The 20,755-nt window shown below is 41.3% G+C and overlaps 1 protein-coding gene across 3 annotated transcripts in view; it reads right to left on the bottom strand.

The window, feature by feature from the left end:
• The window catches only part of SNAP25 (synaptosome associated protein 25), an 84,073-nt gene that overhangs the window by 27,586 nt on the left and 35,732 nt on the right, over positions 1 to 20,755 (bottom strand). For 2 of the 3 annotated variants that reach the window (XM_081256230.1, XM_081256231.1), the window contains exon 2: positions 1,522 to 1,657. In XM_081256230.1, coding sequence (XP_081112356.1) covers positions 1,522 to 1,593 — 72 coding nt within the window. In that variant the 5' untranslated portion in view covers positions 1,594 to 1,657. Of the gene's footprint in view, positions 1 to 1,521; positions 1,658 to 20,755 lie in introns of those variants that run through there. The other variant, XM_081256232.1, reaches the window with a different exon arrangement.

Below are 20,755 nucleotides of genomic sequence, written 5' to 3'. Positions count from 1 at the left end.
AACACAATTGGAAGTTCTTATCACTGCAAATTAAGTTGTTGCCCTAGGGTGGAAAAAAAATCAAGCGTGTTTGAAATAACTAGTCTATAGGAGACAGCTATAATAATTATCTTCATCCTTAGATAATAAAAAATGAATTCAGCGCTGGCTCTTGGCATGTATTGTATCTGTAGTGTGAGGACACAGTGGGGTCACTTTTTTCTAAGTTACATTTAAATTACTAGAATTCAGCAACCAGTGTGATTTCTCAAAAGCTGTGCTTTTCAATGACAAACTTATTTTGGACAAGAGTTTGCAGGAACATGAAGCATGTTTACTTTCCTGGAAGCACTGTCAGCAGGCTGCTTTTTGAAATAGAATGGCTGTAAGCAGAGGTATGCTGGTAAATGTTAACAATGGGCTCTCCAGAAAAAAGATGTGTGTGTGTGTCTATGTGTGTGTATTATTTTAATGATATAAAGGATGACTACCATAAAATTTATAAATAATAATAAAATATGCACCACTTTATTGCAAATTCTGTATAGCCAATTGATTTTCACAGAAAGCTTTTGTTGATTTTTGCTGAACTCTTGTGTCCACAGCTAAGCACGCATAAAACAAGTGCAGCTCTGTCATGAACGCTGGTTGATATTTTCATTTACTTGAGTGAATAAAAGGCAATTGAAAGAATGAAGACATGTTTTGGAACTTTATTCATTTGTCAATGATGCAAGTGGCTTCTCTGCTGAAGAGAATCATTGTTTTCAAATACTGGAAGATTTTCTCAATTCTTTTTTGTGTTGCTTATAGTGTAATGGCTGCGGATGTTCATACTTTTAAGTTTAATCTGCATTATTAATATTTTTCCACTTTCTTAAGTCTAGAGGATCAACAAAACAATAGTTCAAGCCCTGATTTGTAGTGTTTGCAGATTCGTGGTGTAAATACTTTTTCCCTCTCTGATTTCTAACTACACCATGGTGTCACTGAAGGTGAACTTGGGAAGGTTCACAGTAACACACCACTAGACGGTATCCTCACACTACAGATACAATACATGCCAACAACTTTGAAAGCATAGATAGTAGTAAAATCATTAGGACGTGATGAGATCTGAGTATTTATTACCTTTGATTTTAATATGATCTATTTAATTGTCAGTTTATATAATTCAATTTTAATACCACCTTGCAAAGTTCTGGACATTGTAACAACCAGCTCTCAGAATTGAGCCAACTCTGGCACAACACTGGCTGTAAGACACCCAAAGACAGTGCTTTTCTTAGAGGATCTTGACTTCTCTAGATTTCTAGGAGTTGGAAGTTTGGGCTCAGTCACTGATCTGCATGCAAGTTTTATAACCAACCCATTCCTGTGTGCAGAGCCCTTAGATATATAGGAAATCAAAGTAATACTCCTCCTGTTTTTTTTTCTTTTTTTCTGAGACATGAGAAGAAGCCCTTTTCCCACCTCAACCTGAATAAGACAAACTATGCAGCTCTCCATCTTTTGCTCCCTTCCCAGGTCTCCATCCCTCACCTCATCAGCCAGCTGGTCAGCCCTTCGCTGCATCTCCTCCAGCTCATTGCGCATGTCTGCGTCTTCAGCCATGGTAGGGGTGGGGGTTGGCGGGGTGCCTGGGCTGGGGCGTCAGTGATGGGTTTGGCCACGGAACCTGGAAAGAAGCAGATTTGAACATGTGAGAGCTTATATGTGTACAGGCAGGTGTGCTCAGCTAGGGGGAAGGTCTCAACGGTCCATACTCTGTCTCCGTGACTCATCTTCTGAGCTGGAAACCATACCCAGACAGGAGTCCACAGAATTATGCTCTTTCTCCAAAAGCCACCATGAATACCTATTTGCCTACTTTACAGTGGAGATGGATATCTGTCTGCCTATGAAATAATTTTTAAGACACACACCACTCAAGTTTGAAATGTCAGTAGGGAAGGATGTGGTTCCAGGTTAGAATACCTTTAACCTCCCACTTATTTATTTCTATTTTATTTTTTAACAGGTTTATTGAGGTATAATTGGCATACAATAAATCCCATATCTTTGAAGTATACAATGAGAAGTTTTGACAGATGCATCCTCCCAGGAAACCATGACCACAATTAAGAAAATAAACATATCCATCACCCCCAGAATTTTCCTCATGCCTTTTATAATCCTACCCACCCACCCATCCCATCTCACTGTAGCCCCGTGCCAAGACAGCTGCTTATCTGCTTTCTGCCACTATAAATTAGTTTGCATTTCCTAGAATTTTATATAAATGGAAAGATACACTATGGATTATTTTTTTCTGGCTTCTTTCACTTAGCATAATCATTTTGAGATTCCTTCACGTTGTAGCATGTACTAATAGTGCATTCCTTCTTGCTGTTGAGTAGTATTCCATTGTATTTAGGGGCATTTAAAAGCAAAAGACAGAAAATCTTTCATCTCTTTCAGTTGTTATCAGAGGTTGCCAAGAGGGCTTATGTGGGTGTGCATAGGAATTTTTCTAAAGAATGGGTCCTTGGTCCTGAAATGTGACCTGTGCATTTTTCTGGCTGCTCTCTTGAAATCCTGTTTGGTGCAAATTACAGATAACCAGACTAGGTTCCTCCAGAGCCAATCAGCCCCTTTCTTTCCCTACCCACCTCCTCCATTCTGGCCACCAGAATATGTACTCATGATATGATGTAAAGTTTTAAATGCTTTGCATTTTACTTAAACACAAGTCTTCATTTTAGAAATTAGGGATCTAGGAAACAGAATTTGGAAGGAATTTATACCAAGTCATTCCTAAACCTTGAGATGAGAAGAAACAAAATTCCTATATTCCTCTGAGTGACTGGGATCTGCCCTCCAGGATAAAATGGTGGACCAGAAATGCTGAGTAGATTGTGGGTCATAGCTTTGATATCAGGAAGACCTAGTTGGACTGCTGGTTCTGGCACTCAGTTGCTGGGTGACTCTGGACAAGTTTATCGCTGTCTCTGAGCCCCAGCTTTCTCAACAGCGTAAATAATACCAGACTCATTGGCTTGTTGAGGGGCATATATTATAGAAAGTTCTGATCAATCTTGTTTGTCAGGATGTGGGAGCTTAATATTCAGAAAGCTTGCTCATTCAGGATAAGCCTGTACCCTTTGCTAAGAGTGAAACAAATCTGGTGTTTGTTAATTAGCTTTCATTTACTGATGGCTGGGCAAGAGGCATGTTGCTGCAGTGCTGATCACCCATGGAAGCCTGAAAACAGGGAAACCAGCCGAGTGCCTGAATCTCCAGTCTCCAAGCAGCACCTCTCAAAGGATTTCCAGGTGGAGACAAACAAGAGTACCTTCTCACCCTGTTCTCCATCCTCGTATTTTGCTGCTGGGTTCCTTGGCAGAACTTCTTCCTTCAGTCTAAGCCAGAAAGTGACCTTTCTTTTTAATAGGCCAGTTTGTTAGAAGATAGAGGTCTTTGTGCTTTCAGACCTGTAGTGCTGTTGCTATTTCCCACTTCTCTACATCTGTTTGCAGATGGATGTGCCCTTTCTCTCTCTGTTACACACACACACACACACACACACACATACACACACACGTACACACACACACAGGTCTCATGTGCTTCCTTGGCAATCTCCTCTCAAACTTGCTATTCTCATCACCTGAACAACAGCTGTAGGGCCCCCTATGTTCAAGCTGATGTTCACCTATAAGGATCTGGTTGATGGGCAGTTGGTGCAGTGACAGTGAAGTCATGGGGTAGACACCTTGTTTTCATCACTTTCACGGCTCCCCCGGGGAGCTCCCACCCCTTGTCCTGCTCTAAAGGGTAGGGGTATGTCTGTGATTGGAAGGGCAGAGCAAGGAATATGACAAACCTCAAATGCATGGCATTTCAAAGCTGAAAAAGTAATGTCCACTCTCCTAAGAAGAATGGGGGGAGCAAAAGCATGGAATGCACCTTGAAATCTTCTGTTGGGATGTTTACTGCTGGTGTTAGATAAACTGCCCCTACAAGCTCCAAACCCATGCATATTAGAATGCTGAGACAGCACTTGAAGAAGCATACTGATGGTGATTAACAGTAATTTCAGTGGCTGAAAGTGAAATGGCATTTATTATCTAGGTGACATGCAACACTTCACTTATATTAGCACATAACCTCCATCCTGTGTGTTGCCTGAGCTGGTAGTGTGGCCCCAGCCAGCAAAGCCTGATTGTTAAGTGAGGAAATTAGAAGCAGAACGACTCAAATCTATTCCCTGGGGCTCTGATGTAAGACTATCTCCCAGTCCATTAAGGGCCCAACAGTATCTATTAATTAGCTCAAATCACCAGTGTTTAGCAAAGTATCTGGCCCCTAGTAGGTGTTCAATTCATGGGAATTGACTTGTTGAATGAATGAATGGACTGTTCTGACAGCCCTAGGTAGCATCCGATGTTTCCAAGACAGTAGTTTTCCAGGTGTGGTCCATGGCAGTGCTTCTAAAACCTCAATGGCTTCAGAATCACCAGAAATCTTGTTGAAACAAATTGCTAGGTCTCACTCTCAGAGATTCTGAGTCAGTTGGTCTGAGATGGGGTCTGAGATTCCGCGTTTCCAACGAGCCCCAAGGCGATGCTGATGTTGTTGGTCCACAGACCATAATTTGAGTAGCACTATCTATAGAATGCTCCCCTGGAATGTTAAGAAGTGTCACCAGGTGAGGTAGGGCAAGGTCCTGTAGTTATTAGGTTGGGGGAAACAGTGGGCTCAATAAGGGCTGCAGGGATGACATGATACTATACATAGAGAATCCTAAAGATGCTACCAGAAAACTAATAGAGCTAATCAATGAATTTGGTAAAGTTGCAGGATACAAAATTAATGCACAGAAATCTCTGGCATTCCTATATACTAATGATGAAAAATCTGAAAGTGAAATCAAGAAAACACTCCCATTTACCATTGCAACAAAAAGAATAAAATATCTAGGAATAAACCTACCTAAGGAGACAAAAGACCTGTATGCAGAAAATTATAAGACACTGATGAAAGAAATTAAAGATGATACAAATAGATGGAGAGATGTACCATGTTCTTGGATTGGAAGAATCAACATTTTGAAAATGACTCTACTACCCAAAGCAATCTACAGATTCAATGCAATCCCTATCAAACTACCACTGGCATTTTTCACAGAACTAGAACAAAAAATTTCACAATTTGTATGGAAACACAAAAGACCCCGAATAGCCAAAGCAATCTTGAGAACGAAAAATGGAGCTGGAGGAATCAGGCTCCCTGACTTCAGACTATACTACAAAGCTACAGTAATCAAGACAGTATGGTACTGGCACAAAAACAGAAAGATAGATCACTGGAACAGGATAGAAAGTCCAGAGATAAACCCACGGACATATGGTCACCTCATCTTTGATAAAGGAGGCAGGAATGTACAGTGGAGAAAGGACAGTCTCTTCAATAAGTGGTGCTGGGAAAACTGGATAGGGACATGTAAAAGTATGAGATTATATCACTCCCTAACACCATACACAAAAATAAGCTCAAAATGGATTAAAGACCTAAATGTAAGGCCAGACACTATCAAACTCTTAGAGGAAAACATAGGTAGAACACTCTAAATCACAGCAAGATCCTTTTGGACCCACCTCCTAGAGAAATGGAAATAAAGACAAAAATAAACACATGGGACCTAATGAAACTTAAAAGCTTTTGCACAGCAAAAGAAACCATAAACAAGACCAAAAGACAACCCTCAGAATGGGAGAAAATATTTGTAAATGAAGCAACTGACAAAGGATTAATCTCCAAAATTTATAAGCAGCTCATGCAGCTCAATAGCAAAAAAACAAACAACCCCATCCAAAAATGGGCAGAAGACCTAAATAGACATTTCTCCACAGAAGATATACAGACTGCCAACAAACACATGAAAGGATGCTCAACATCTTTGCTCATTAGAGAAATGCAAATCAAAACTACAATGAGATATCATCTCACACCAGTCAGAATGGCCATCATCAAAAAATCTAGAAACAATAAATGCTGGAGAGGGTGTGGAAAAAAAGGAACACTCTTGCACTGCTGGTGGGAATGTGAATTGGTACAGCCACTATGGAGAACGGTATGGAGGTTCCTTAAAAAACTACAAATAGAACTACCATATGACCCAGCAATCCCACTACTGGGCATATACCCTGAGAAAACCATAATTCAAAAAGAGACATGTACCAAAATGTTCATAGCAGCCCTATTTACAATAGCCCAGATATGGAAACAACCTAAGTGTCCATCATCAGATGAATGGGTAAAGAAGATGTGGCACATATATACAATGGAATATTACTCAGCCATAAAAATAAATGAAATTGAGCTATTTGTAATGAGGTGGATGGACCTAGAGTCTGTCATACAGAGTGAAGTAAGTCAGAAAGAGAAAGACAAATACTGTATGCTGACACATATATATGGAATTTAAGAAAAAAAAATGTCATGAAGAACATAGGGGTAAGACAGGAATAAAGACACAGACCTACTAGAGAATGGACTTGAGGATATGGGGAGGGGGAAGGGTAAGCTGTGACAAAGTGAAAGAGCGGCATGGACATATATACACTACCAAACGTAAGGGAGATAGCTAGTGGGAAGCAGCCGCATAGCACAGGGAGATCAGCTCGGTGTTTTGTGACCGCCTGGAGGGGTGGGATAGGGAGGGTGGGAGGGAGACGCAAAAGGGAGGGGATATGGGAACATATGTATATGTATAACTGATTAAATTTGTTATAAAGCAAAAAAAAAAAAACATGGTGAACACATTCTGAATTTGTCACCATCATTTAATGCCATTTCCAAATAAAGAATGTGAACCCTAAAAAAAATAAATAAATAAGGGCTGCAGGGAATTATGGCCAAATCCAGATCATTGCCTGTTTTTGTACTGGCTGTGAGCAAAGACGGCTTTTACGTTTGAAGATGGTTAAAAAGACTCAAAAGAAGAAAAAATATTTTGTACATGTGAAAAGTGTATAAAATTCAAGTGTCAGGGTCCATAAGTAAAGCTTTATTGAAGCACTCCCACACGCATTCACTTCCTTATTATCCGTGGTCCTTTGAGGTCACAATGGGAGAGCTGAGCGGTTGCTCTTTGAGGGCCACGTGGCCCTCAAAGCTGAAAATATTTACCCTCTGGTCCTGAACAGTTGCTGATCCCTGGGCTACATAAAGTTAAACAGAAATTCTTAAAGCATTTCCTGTCCACAGGGCACCGTATATTTGCTATAGACAGATACAGGGTGTGGTGTGTTTTTCTGTCTGTAGTTGTTTGTAGAATTTCCTTTGCCTGGAGTTTCCTGTGATGGGGTTTGTGTTTCCGGGACCATACTTTAAAACAAGAAATGATGCATGGAGTACAATATAAAAGTGAATTTGCCTTTGATGGACAGAGTTTTAGGACTACAAGTCAGATTTAATCCATGTGATTAATCTGGGATGACCGTACAGCCCTCATAAAGATCCCTAATTTTCATGACCAGCTGGCCAAGGTTCCTAGACTCAGCATCAGCACCGGGCCGTTTGCATCAGAGACAGAGACATCTGAGGATGTGTCGCTGTCGAGGTATGCGGTACAAAATGGGTTGTCTGCAGTTATCCCTTGATGGCAGGTGTAAATTGTAAAGCTCTCATTCTCATTCTGCATCCAAGTCTATTTGAGACCCACATTGGACACACAGCAGACAGGCTCCAGAGAAAACCCTTTCTCCCACATCAAGGGGCTTACTTATTTACATGAATTAGCCTAAGACTGCTTTCTCATGTAGAGTCTGGACTCACATATGGGGTTAGGGCTCAGGAACAGAAGGTGAGTGTGCGTATTTAAGTGTGCGCCTTTGATATATGAGGTTGACAGAGACATGGATGACTATTATGCTGGGAACATCGGCTGTTAGTTCAAGTGCCATAGGGCAGGAATGTCATGGAAAAAGTGTAAGCAGAGTACGCCCTGAGCTAACATCTATTTCTCTCCCTGTTTCACACTTTAATTAAAAGAACAAACCTATATACATCAATACCCATTGGCTGAATTATCATAGAAAGCTGAAACCTACATCTTCATGTCTCCCCACACCGCTAATCATTTGAACAAGGCTTCTGTAGGATAGATACCTCTCTTCCTGTAGACCCTGCCTGCTTTCTGGTGGAGATATGCTTTCAAATTCAACAGAAGTTTATTAAAGACTCACTATGTTCAAAAAGCCCAAAGAAGAACACAGGGACTTTATAAACCAAGTCTGACAAGTCTCCTTAATTATTAACACACCGCCTGCCGATGCAGGGGACACGGGTTCGTGCCCCGGTCCGGGAGGATCCCACATGCCGCGGAGCGGCTGGGCCTGTGGGTCGTGGCCGCTGAGCCTGCGCGTCCGGAGCCTGTGCTCCGCAACGGGAGAGGCCACACCAGTGGGAGGCCCGCATACCGCAAAAAAAAAAAAAAAAAAAAAAATTATTAACACAATCACACTAACACTTAATGAGGGCTACTCTTCGTAGGGCACTGTTTTCAATGTTTTCACATAATAACTAATGTAAACCTTAAATGACATGTGGTATGCAACCTGTTAGTATCCCTACTTTGTAGATCAGGACACAGGCTTAGAGGTAACTCTCTACTGACACACAGATAAATTTCAGATCATGAGTTTGGGTCATTTTCAAAAACATATTTTCAAAGCATATTTATTCTCAAAGCAAGTTGTGTGGATATTTTGTCTTTTAATTAAAAACTGGAAGTGATTTTATTTTTAGTTTCATTTATATACCGGAAAATAATGTAGTGGTCTGACAGGTACATCTTTTTTTTAATTGAAGTATAGTTTATTTACAATGTTTCAAGTGTATAGCAAAGTGATTCAGAACATATATATATATATATATATATATATATATATATATATATATATATATACACACACATACATATATTCTTTTTCAGATTCTTTTCCATTATAGGTTATTACAAGATATTGAATATAATTCCCTGTACTACACAGTGGGTCCTTGTTGCTTATCTACCTTATATATAGTAGCATGTAACTGTTAATCACAAATTCCTAATTTATCCCTCACCCCCCTTCCCCTTTGGTAACCATAAGTTTGTTTTCTATGTCTGTGAGTCTATTTCTGTTTTGTAAATAATTTCATTTGTATTATTTTTTTAAGATCCCACATATAAGTGATATCATAGGATATTTGTCTTTCTCTGCCTGACATTTCACTTAGTATAATAATCTCTAGGTCCATTCATGTTACTGCAAATGGCATTATTTCATTCTTTTTTATGGCTGAGTAATATTCCTGTGTGTGTGTGTGTGTGTGTGTGTGTATTAGGCATAGTAATAGTCATTTATTGACAACTTGCTATGTGATAGGAATCAAACCAGGAACTTTATATAAAACTTGAGGGTTTATATAGGATCCCCCAAACCTTTGCTATTCCAAGTGTGGTCCTCAGACCAGCAGAATTAGCTTCACTTGGGAACTTGTTAGAGATGCAGAATCTTAGGCTCCACCCCAGACCTACTGAATCAGGTCATCTACTGCACAAGATCACTGAGCATCAGAAGTTTGAGAAGTGCTGCCCTAAACCACATTATCTCCATGTTAAACGAGGAGAATGAAGTAGAAGTTGATAACCAACCAAGATCACAGAGCTGCAGTGGAAGAGGCTGAGAGCCCCACCTCAGGAGCCTGACTCTGCCTGTCCCTCCACCCATCACTGCATGCTGGTACTTCACTCTGCCCCTTCTACACGACCTGCAGACTTCCAGCAGCATTTGCTTCCCATGAAGCTGAGAGCTCCATGGGGTCATGTGTTCTAAATGTCTCACAACAGAGTCTTGTACTCGGAGGGTGGACAAACTGGCTGATTTCCATGAGATTAAGTATTTCATTCAGAAAGCAAAGGGAAGATGCTTATCAGAAAAAGCACACTGGAGACTTTCCATCTTCCCCCAATAATAGAGTCTGTGAAGGCTAAGACTTATTATTTAAGATCATTAGAGCTCAAAAGGGAGAAAACATTGAGGATTTTGAATACTGGAGACTCTATGGATGGTCCTGATAAATTCTTCTTCTTCTTCTTCTGAAAATGATGATAATTAAAGTTCATGTCTTAATGCTAAAACTAAGGACCTGAGCAAAGAATAATTTTAGCAGGTAAGAGGTAGCAAGGTTCTGTTGGCACTTTATGGTTAAAAATGGCCATTTCTTAAATCTGCTGTGTTCATGGTTGTGTAAGTTCTTCACAGTGTGGACTGGACTTGGCTCCCTGTGACTCTACTTTGAATATTCTTGTGCATGAAATTCAACGTCCTCTTTTCACTACTGGTTTTAATAAATTTCTTAGTTGAATGAAAAGAGCATCTTTCAAATATAAAGAATAAGTGACTCATGAATGAACTGATTTACTATCTTACATACACTTTATGTCCATTATGTGGTTCACAGATAAATCTCAAGTGACTTCGGGCTTCTTGGTAGTGTGGTCTGAGGTCTCCTTGTATCTAAAACTTTTTAGTTGCTTATTAAAATACAGATTCCCAGTCACACCACCAATGAAAAGAGATCTATGAAGGTGGGGCTGGAATTTGCATTTTTGACAAAACCACAGGTCCTTCTTATGTGCCCAGAATGGGAGAATCCATGTGCAGCATCACGTAAGGCCAAAGGGCTTTGCAAGTATCCAGTGGGCTGACAGCCCTATGATAAGGCCATCTAGAAATACAAGTACATGGTTGTCCAGCATTTAGGAGGCCATCTTGATCTGAGACGGCAGCCTTCTTTTCTCCCCACCATGTTCTCCTCAATATTTGATGGCATAGTATGTGCTGGGTTAAACACCATGAATGCATTCCCTATAAAAGAATTTTGCTTAAGAACCATCTCAAGTGACAAATATTTCAACCAGCTCACAGAATTGTCACTGTCTCCCTTAGTGTTTCTGAGGGATGGCACTGACCACCATTAGAGCCCAATTCTTTTCAAACTTGGCTTATTTATTTTCTAAACCATTGCACCCCACCTCATTCTTAAATAGGACTCTATATTTGTACATCTGGATATATAAACAGATACAGTCCTGATCTGGTTTCTTTTCGTAAGGTAAGTCCAGCTTCCCCAATGAGCCCCTTCCCTGGGCTATTCTGGGATTAATGACAGCATGGCTGACAGACAGCTTTGCCTTCGTTTTTGCTTTTTACTGACCTGGGTCAGGGGTGGCCTGGCATTTCAATGCAGCCAGCTTTGGCATCTCTTTATTGCAACAGGGAAGCCAGCCACAAGCAACACTGATTATGCCTAAATTTCCCCTTTTCAGAAATGCCAGGGCTTCCTTTGTCTGTTTTACAAATGTGGCCAAATGGTTATTTAGCACTGAGGTTTGTATTACGCAGCAGTTCCTGATTGTTTACTTGGGAGCCAAGCACAGAGGACTCACTGACCAGAAGAGAGGGAAAGGCAGAACTGAACCTCATCTCATTTACCCTGATCATAGTCAAAGCCAGCCAGAGTAACGTGTTCATCCATTTAACCAATATTTACTGAGTGCTATGGGTTAGTGCAGCCACATTTGGCTTGCAGCTGGAGGGGAATGGCTGCCTCTAAAGGGTGGCTGTAGAAGCTTGAGCTGGAAGCCTTTGCTTTCAGTTCTCCTCCTCCATCTTGCCTTAAGAGAGAACTGATGAAAATGTTTGTATCCCAAGGTACCTGGCTAGGTTCCTGAGGGAAGAATGATATCCATGTAAGACTAACACTTGGCCACATGAAAAACAAAGTGCCCTAAATAAAATGATTCCACTCAGGAGTGCAAGAACATATAGAATCCAAGACCAGGCAGAAAAACCCTCCTTCTCAACGAAACAAATTTTTTTTGTGCCCCCATGACCAATCAACAGAAGGAAGCTGCTGTATGTTCTGGCTGCTGCTAACTTGCTTTCAGTTGTAGATGCTGTTGGTGCTCTGCTTGGCATCCCCAGGATTTCCCTCACTTGGTTCCATGTGGTCATCCCCCAATTTCTGCATATTTTACTCTGATTCATACATGTGACCCTCTTTGTAAAACTGCCTTAATGCTGCTTCACCTGATCCACTGAGAGCTGCAAGTCCCTGGGTCTCTCCAGGGCAGACCCATAGCTGGTGACCTGCTGGCCCAGGAGTACAGAAGCCCAGCTTTTTTTTTTTTTTTTTTTGCCTTAAGGTGAGACACACCATGAGATGCAGTGGACACTCCAAAAGTTCTCTCGAGGTCATGCCAAAGCTAGGACCTCGCCTGCCATTGCTCTACTGCCTGGCTTCCTCTCTGCCTCGCTGTCCTCTTCCTCCCTCTCCCTTTCTGGTTTCTCCTGGTAGCACCTTCTTAATAAAACACTTGCACACAAATACTTGTCTAAGGGTTGGCTTCTCAAGAACCCAACCTAAGACAGCTTCCATTGGCTTGTGAGCTATACTTTATCAGGTACAGATGATTGCGAATCAGGTACTGAAAGAATTAACAAATCACTGCATTAGGAAAGGTTGGGGGAGAACAAAAATTCCCTGTGTTCCCAGCCCTGCCAAACAATATGGGAAGTCCTGGCTGGACTTCATTGGATTTGAACACTCCACATCCAAAATATCAGAGTGGTTAGATTTGAGGGTTATTGGAGCATCATCCTCACAGAGGGAAGGGAAACTCAAGGGTGGAGTAGTTTGTTGGTGGCTGCATCATCACCTGGAACTCACTTCTTTTAACTCAAGAGCTAGGGTTCATAGACCTAGAGTCTGTCATACAGAGTGAAGTAAGTCAGAAAGAGAAAGGCAAATACTGTATGCTAACACATGTATATGGAATTTAAGAAAAAAAATATGTCATGAAGAACCTAGGGGTAAAACAGGAATAAAGGCACAGACCTACTTGAGAATGGACTTGAGGATATGGGGAGGGGGAAGGGTAAGCTGTGACAAAGCGAGAGAGAGGCATGGACATAATATACAGTACCAAACGTAAGGTAGATAGCTAGTGGGAAGCAGCCGCATAGCACAGGGAGATCAGCTCGGTGCTTTGTGACCGCCTGGAGGGGTGGGATAGGGAGGGCGGGAGGGAGGGAGACACAAGAGGGAAGGGATATGGGAACAGAAGTATATGTATAACTGATTCACTTTGTTATAAAGCAGAAACTAATAAAAAAAATTTAAAAAAAAAAGCGCTAGGGTTCATCTTAAGGTATCACTTACTGAAACAGGAAATATCAGAAAACTCAGGAGGGAGGAACCTGTCTTGTCTGTGCACATTGACTGTTTTCAGAACGTATAAACAATAGCATGACTAAGGCCAATATGCCCTGTGCTCTTTTCCCACTGTTGATTTGAGGCAACCACTCTTTGTATCTGCCATGATATCATCCCTCCACTAACAAAACCCCAACTCTAGTTTCTTCTGGCTTAGGTCTTTTTGGTGGGTACTGGTCGTGGCATAGAATGTTTTCTTTCCTCAATTGAAAGGAGGCATGTGAGCTGTATGCGGTTTATCAAAGAATCAGTAGTGTTTGCATTGCTAAACTAATAGAGTTTTGGCATTTTCTGTTATTTTGCCTTCCTCCTGGAGACATGATGAATAGCTTAACAGGCAAATGATACTGGTTACCATGATCTCTGTTTTCCTAGGAAAGGTACTCATGGTGAAGACACCCAAGGCCAGGTCCTCCATATCACAGACCTATTATCCTTGTGAATAGTTTATCCAAAACCATAGGCTTCCTGTGCCTTCACAATTTAAGCAAAAATGCACACCAGGTTATTAACTTGATCTTTTTTAAAAATTGATTTTAATGGACTCACCTTTCAAACTTAGCCTTGTTTTAAGTAATAATGTCTCTAAAATCAGAAGTTTTATATTTTCTTTAATAGACATTAAAATAGACACATGACTATTAAAATCTTAAGGAACAAACGTTTTTCATCATCCTCTTCAGCTCACTTGGAGAGCCATCAAGGGTGTGTGTGTGTTATATTTGAGAATTTACTCACCCACCCACATTCTTGTCTGTATTTCCACATGTCTGACCATGTAGAGAGGTCAGAGATAGGCAAGAGAAGCTTGGAAAAAAGGGGTTCTGAGTTTGAGCAAAACCAGAAAATGGATGTAGAATATTTGGGGTGTGTGTGAGTGTGTGTATGTGTGTGTAAGTACCTTTATCCTGGAATCAGGGAGCCCACAGAACAAGAGATATCTACCATAATTCATACTCATTATTTTGTGGTTAACTTGAAGTTGGGAGGAGTACAGGGTGGTCAAGAGCTTTGACATATTACAAAGGAAGGTATGAGGATGTTTAGCTGGGAGAAAAGAAAGCAGAGCAAGACTTAATGGTTACCACAAGGAAGAGACATGATGACTGTTGTTGTGAACCCAGAGGCCCACCTTCCTGAAACAGCTACTACAAGTGTTTCAGTGTCCTTTATCTGTGATCTACTGGGAGGTTTGCTAATTAACATAATGGATGTTAGGGATGCTTTTTGATTGGTGAACTGAGTGTTCAAAATAGGGTAATTGGCTAGAAATGTAGGCACTAACATCCCACTTAATATGAGGTGTGTGTGTGTGTGTGTGTGTGTGTGTACTCACTCAGTCCAGACCTACATCATTGGCTTAAGGCTGCAGTTTGGTCCTTGATTCTGTTATGGTTAGGGAATTGTCTTGCCCACTGATTCTCATCTGGAGAGCTTACTAAAACTCAGCTTGCTGATGCAGTATGTGATTCCGGAACAGGGTCTGATAATTTATATTTCTAAGAAATTCTCAGGTGACAACTTGCTGATGGTTCATGGAACGCTCTTTGGGAATCACTGATGTGGTCTGAGTATAAGGTCACCTGGATCCTCCTACTAGAATATTTTTGCAGCTTCCCTAATTAAGCCTTTTCTGCAAGGTTCTTAACTGGAGTGTCAAAAAGAACAGAAAGCTGGGACATTGTACTGGTAGAACAGGTTGTCCAACTAGGATTGTGTCTTCTTTCTAATAAATATTTGCATGAAGGGAAGACTTCATCCTGAATCTTGTTTTCCTTATAACATAATATCTAGTTTCAAAGTCATGGGAGAAGAGACCCACAGGCATCACCTACTCCAACTAGTAGAAGCTGTGGCTATCTATGAAATAATTACTGAGAGTTACCAAACTGTGAGAAGACAATTTGCAACAGACTCCAAGGAACAAAACCATCAGCGCTGGGGGGAAGTTACAGGAAAGTAGAGTTTGGCTCAGTAAAGAACCTTGGAGCCATCTGTCCAAAGTCTGAGTTGGACGCCTTGAATGAAGGGAGTTCCTGTTCTTGGAAATATTCAGGAAAAAGCTGGTGGCCTATGGTCGATGGATTCAGTCAAGAGAGGGGACACTGGATCAAGCGATATGTAAATTCCTTTCCAAACCTGAGGTCTCCAGCTCTATAAAGGATGTCATGGTGGATTTATGATGTTGATGCTGCAAGGCCAGGCCCTTTGCAAGAGTGGGGTCTTTGCAGCCATGGCGACTGGGATTCGCTGAGTGGCAACACCATCGGCCTCTCTGTATTAAAGGATCCTTTATGGGTAGAAACCAGGAACATATTTCCCAAGTGAACAAGCTCCCAGGAAGGGGCTGATTCATTTGCAAAGTCTGCTTTATGGAGGTAAGAACCAAAAATGCCAACCTAATGATTATTTCTTGAATTCATTGACAATCTCATATCAAACAACACAGGCATTCGCCCTGGGCTTTATAAGTTTCACCGCTGATGGAGATAATGTGTTTTTTGTTTTTGTTTTTTTCTTGGCCTTAGATAACAGTTCTGTTCTGTCTCTCCTTGAAGCAGCCAGCACCTTCAAAAACAATCCCGCTCCAAAACACACCCATCGCGGACCAAGCTACTGGGCAGTTAAGCTAAGAAACTCGCAGAAAATTACTTGCTCTAGAAATGAATTCACTGCAGGGTTTCTTTAAATAGCAAAGCTCCTAGCTTACATTCTAGCATTTTCCAGATCATTAAGTGTTTGACAGAGAGAGGGTGAACAAAAGATTAAAAAGTCTGGCCGAAGCATCAGGAATCTCAGCTAAAGGCAGAAAGGCTCCAAATGATGTGATTTGTAAAATGAGAATTTACTCAAATCTCCAGTTGCTTATGGTAAGTAACCAGTGTATAAATTTGATTTCTTCAATTACTCAATTTGGCATTCACTAACATTAATATGGAGTAGATTTAAAAGGCACTTTGGACTAAATCTTGTGGGCGGAGGGCCTGGGAATTTTTTTTTTTTTTTTTTTTTTTGCATGTACTGAGACCATCAGAGGGAAGGAAGCTTCCTGTGACCAAGTGCTAAGATGTTCAGGCCGGATAAATCCCCACTCAATGTGTTTCCAATGTTCGCTTCTATCATTGTATCTGTGTTTAATCATGGACAGTTTCAATACACAATTCCAAAAAGTTAAAAACATGACTCTCATGAAATTATAGAGTGAACGTGTGTCAAAAATTTATTTAACTCATTAATGAGGGAACCAATTAGATGAAAAAGCTGGTTCACAGATAATTCGTATATAACGATGCTGGATTGAGATTGCTAATTGGATACAGAGCTGGTTTATATCTTACAGGGCAGTAAAACTGTAACTTTTCTACTAGACAGAAATCATTTAAATCTCTAGCACACAAAAATCTCCAAGTTAATGAACCGGTAACTTCACAGGGTCTGGACCCTGATCAGAAGTTAATAGTAAGTCAAACAAAGAGAATCAAGTAATCCTTGGGTGGGTCCCTTAGACTTGTATCCACCCTTTTGCCTTATTTCCAAGTTTTGGATAATTTTTCTTAATGATAAAAATAATAGAAAGATGTGAGTTTTGCCTTGGGCACTATGCCAGGAAATTTGTAGCAGCCACCAGATGTTTCTTTTGCTTTGGAAGGCTGAGTGCTTTCTCCTAGTGTGCTTAGTAAAGAGGATTAAAAAAAAAAATTTCTCAAATCTGGGGTGGGTGGGGGAGCACATTAAAATCTCCTGGGGAGCTTTAAAAAAATCCAGGTGCCCAGGCAACACCCCAGAGTAATTCAGTGAGAATCTCTGAGAATGGATCCAGGCAGCAGGATACATTAAAGCTGTTTGGGTGATTCTAATTGCAGCAAGACTGAGAACCAGTGAACTACTTAGAGTCAATATATATTGTGTATGTCTAAAATAAATTTATCTTTAATTTAGGGTCATACTGATATATATATATATTATCCAGTTTTTTCTTTTATTTAATTGTATTTTGAAAATTTTAATTAATCATTAAATGTTTCTCAAATACCATTTTAAAAGACTATACTGTGCTTCAGCATATAAATGTTATGATTTATTGGGTTTATTTCTGAACATTTAATGCTATTTTCTTTTTCTTTTCTCTATTATTATTATTATTATTATTATTTTGCCATTATAAGTTAGACTGCTATGGACATATTTATACAAAAACTTTATCTACTTCCTGGATTATTTTCTTCTAATGGATTTCTGGGAGTGGATTTACAGGTCAAAAAAAAATTGTTTTAAAGACCTTCAAGACATATTACCCAAATTGCTTCCTATAAAGTCTCATCAGTGTATACTTTTAAACAGATGAGTTCTTCAATTTTTTATTTACAAAATATTTACATATTCTAATAACAGTCAAAAATTTATTTTCTTTTAGTCTTTCTCAATGGTTATTTTTAATTTAACTTGGTACGCGGGCCTCCCACTGTCGTGGCCTCTCCCGTTGCAGAGCACAGGCTCCGGACGCGCAGGCTCAGTGGCCATGGCTCACGGGCACAGCCGTTCCGCAGCATGTGGGATCTTCCTGGACCGGGGCATGAACCCGTGTCCCCTGCATCGGCAGGCGGACTCTCAACCACTGCACCACCAGGGAAGCACTAATTTAACTTTTTAATCTGGCTTAAATTTATGTTAGAGTGTATTCAGAAACAGTTAAAACTCTAATTTCATATTTTTTCCAACCAGCCCCTTTTTTCAACATCCTTTGTGGAATAATTCATTCTTTTTCCATTAATTTACGTAAAATAAAATATGTAGGTGAGTTAACTGTGCTTTGTAATGGTTGACAGACTCATAGATACACATGCCAGTTTAAACTACTAACAAGCTATTTTGAGTGTATTCTTGTCTCGATTTTAACCATCACTATTTCTTAGAGATGTCTAGTTCTGATTTTAACTCTCACTCAGAGAACTCTTAGGTGTTGAAAAGCAACACAGAGCTCATCCTCCCTAAGATGGCTTTAATCTGTCTGCAAGCAGCTTGTAGCTTCACCAATAAGAAGCCTGCCTAAATCCATCTGTTCTACTTTAAATATTCTCCCTCTGTAATATTGGTTATACCCTTGCATTATCTATGAAGAAAGATTTTTCTACACTATATCCCAGACTGACTTATTACCAATTCTGAATTTAGTGGGATCTATTTTCATATATTTTTGTTTGCATATATTTAATATTACTTCTGTAATAATTATAGCCTTGTTGTTCTATGCTTAATAGCCGTATTTACAGTCATTAAATGAAGGCTGAAGTTATCAAGGCCACATCACACAAAAGAAAAGGAGGCCAGAATTTTTAATTATGCTCAAGAAAACAGAAACATTTTCGATGACTGCAGAACACACATCTCTCCCTTCTATTCCTCAAGATTCCTCTATTAAATCGCAGGAAAGGTAGACTCGCCTACTCAGTTTTTTAATGAGCTGTGCTTCACTAGCTTTATTACTCTTCGTTAGCTTTGCTGAGTCTGAGAAACCTTCACTGTGCATCTCTTATTTCCAGATGTTGAACAGACCCGTAGTGACTGTGGGTTGCAAAGAGGAACAGCTGACCTTGGTGGATTTCCATAACCCTGAGAAGGCAGAGGAAGTTGTATGTGTGTTAATTGTATGTAACCATTCCAGAAACTGAGAATAGCTTACCCTGACTCATTCACCCTCTCCCACCCAGCCTCTGTCTTGATCAAGGAGTTATTTGCTCCTCTGAAACGCACACGCAAGATGTTGGACAAGAATTAAAGGTGTTGTTTGTGGCCAGGGGAGCAAGTATCACTTAGAAGTGCTTCCCAGCACCAAAGAGTCCATGTGAGACCACTGAACTTTTGGAAACCTGGCAGGTTGGTGGACCCTTAGCTGGCAGATGGCTGGGCCGAGGAGTCCCACTGAGTCTCAGTAATCTTCTTACTTAAAATGAAGAAGCAGAGGGCTTCCCTGGTGGCGCAGTGGTTGAGAGCCTGCCTGCCGATGCAGGGGACACGGGTTCGTGCCCCGGTCCGGGAAGATCCCACATGCCGCGGAGCGGCTGGGCCCGTGAGCCATGGCCGCTGAGCCTGCGCATCCGGAGCCTGTGCTCCACAACGGGAGAGGCCACAACAGTGAGAGGCCCGCGTACCACAAAAAAAAAAAAATGGAGAAGCAGTTGGAAGCCCAGACCCCCTGCTGTGGCTGAGCTGAAGGAGGAAGTTGAACAAACCTTCCTGAGGTCAGTGAGGCGCAGAGCAGGCTGTACCTGTTTGGGGAGAAGTTCCTGAGGCTCTGAGACTGCCCAGTGCATGAGAAAAAGTGTCCAGTGACACAGGCCTGACTGGAAGGCATCTTGCCTTGGGGACACAATGTTCTTCCTTGGAGGATTCTGAATGCTGCTTTCTTCACCCACTGCGAGCCCCAAGCCTACCTATCCTGCTTCTCCTCCTGCCCCCAGAGTGCTTACAAAACAAGTAGCTCAGGGTGGGGCCAGTTGCTCAAAGCAAGCCCTGGCTTTGTGGGAACTTCAAGGTTGGAGCCTCCTCTTTTGGGGCTCCACAAGTTCTAGGCAGAGAGACACTTTTAGAGTTAAGAGTAAGAAGAAGAGGAGGTGGTCCTAGACTGTCTTCTCCTAGGAGTCAGCCCTACGCCAAGAATCTGTGTACCAGAACCTAGTTTACTGGGGGAAGTGCCTCAGCAGAGACCAGGGAGGGAATAGAGGAAGTAGACTGAGGAAAGGGAAGAAGGCAATCAAGACAAGATCATCCCACAGGGAGCCCTGGAGTGTAAGACGTACCTTAGAGTATGTGCTACGTCAAGGCCACGGAGCTGGGCTTTTGGACTCCCACATCAGTCAGTTATGGGTGAAAGCCACTGAGTAGGCCAGGGGCACAGAGAACCCCCAGGTATTTCTGAAACTCTATTCAGGGGAGGCAGTCCTTAAGGGGTTACACACAGGCAATCCTTTGCATGGGTGGAGTCGTAGGCTGTCTGTAGCAGCAAAACCTGCAGACTCTGGGCAAAAGGCTGGTGGAAGGGATCCAAAGAGATCTTATGGTGGACCCACAGTGCCTGCTATATGAGCCTCTGGGGACACATCTTCTTCCAGCTCTGAGTGGAGCGGTACCCCAGAACCAGAGAGAAGTCATCTTGCCAAAAGCAGGTGGTAAGACATCTGTGGGCTCTGTGGGAACACAAGGCACTTCCTGCTTAGGGAACCCTGCCAGTCAGCAGGGGGAAAGCCTGGCCAGGTTACCCTGAAACCTGCCTGGATGGGACCTTTGCACTGACAACACCTTTTCTCCAGTCCCAGGGGATGCATGACATGTAGATCACAGAACTTTTTGTGTCATTAGACTGTATGTGCAGCTGTCAGACAACCTGTGTTAGTAACACAAATACACCTTTGGAGTTATTATTGAATGACACCCCAAAGGGGAATTCTTCTGCATATACAAATTATGT

This window comes from Mesoplodon bidens (genome assembly GCF_964165515.1).
Source record: "Mesoplodon bidens genome assembly, chromosome: 15".
Lineage (NCBI taxonomy): Eukaryota > Metazoa > Chordata > Mammalia > Artiodactyla > Ziphiidae > Mesoplodon > Mesoplodon bidens.
The sequence above is the reverse complement of the archived record's forward strand: the minus strand, read 5'-3'. Positions and strand labels throughout refer to the sequence as shown.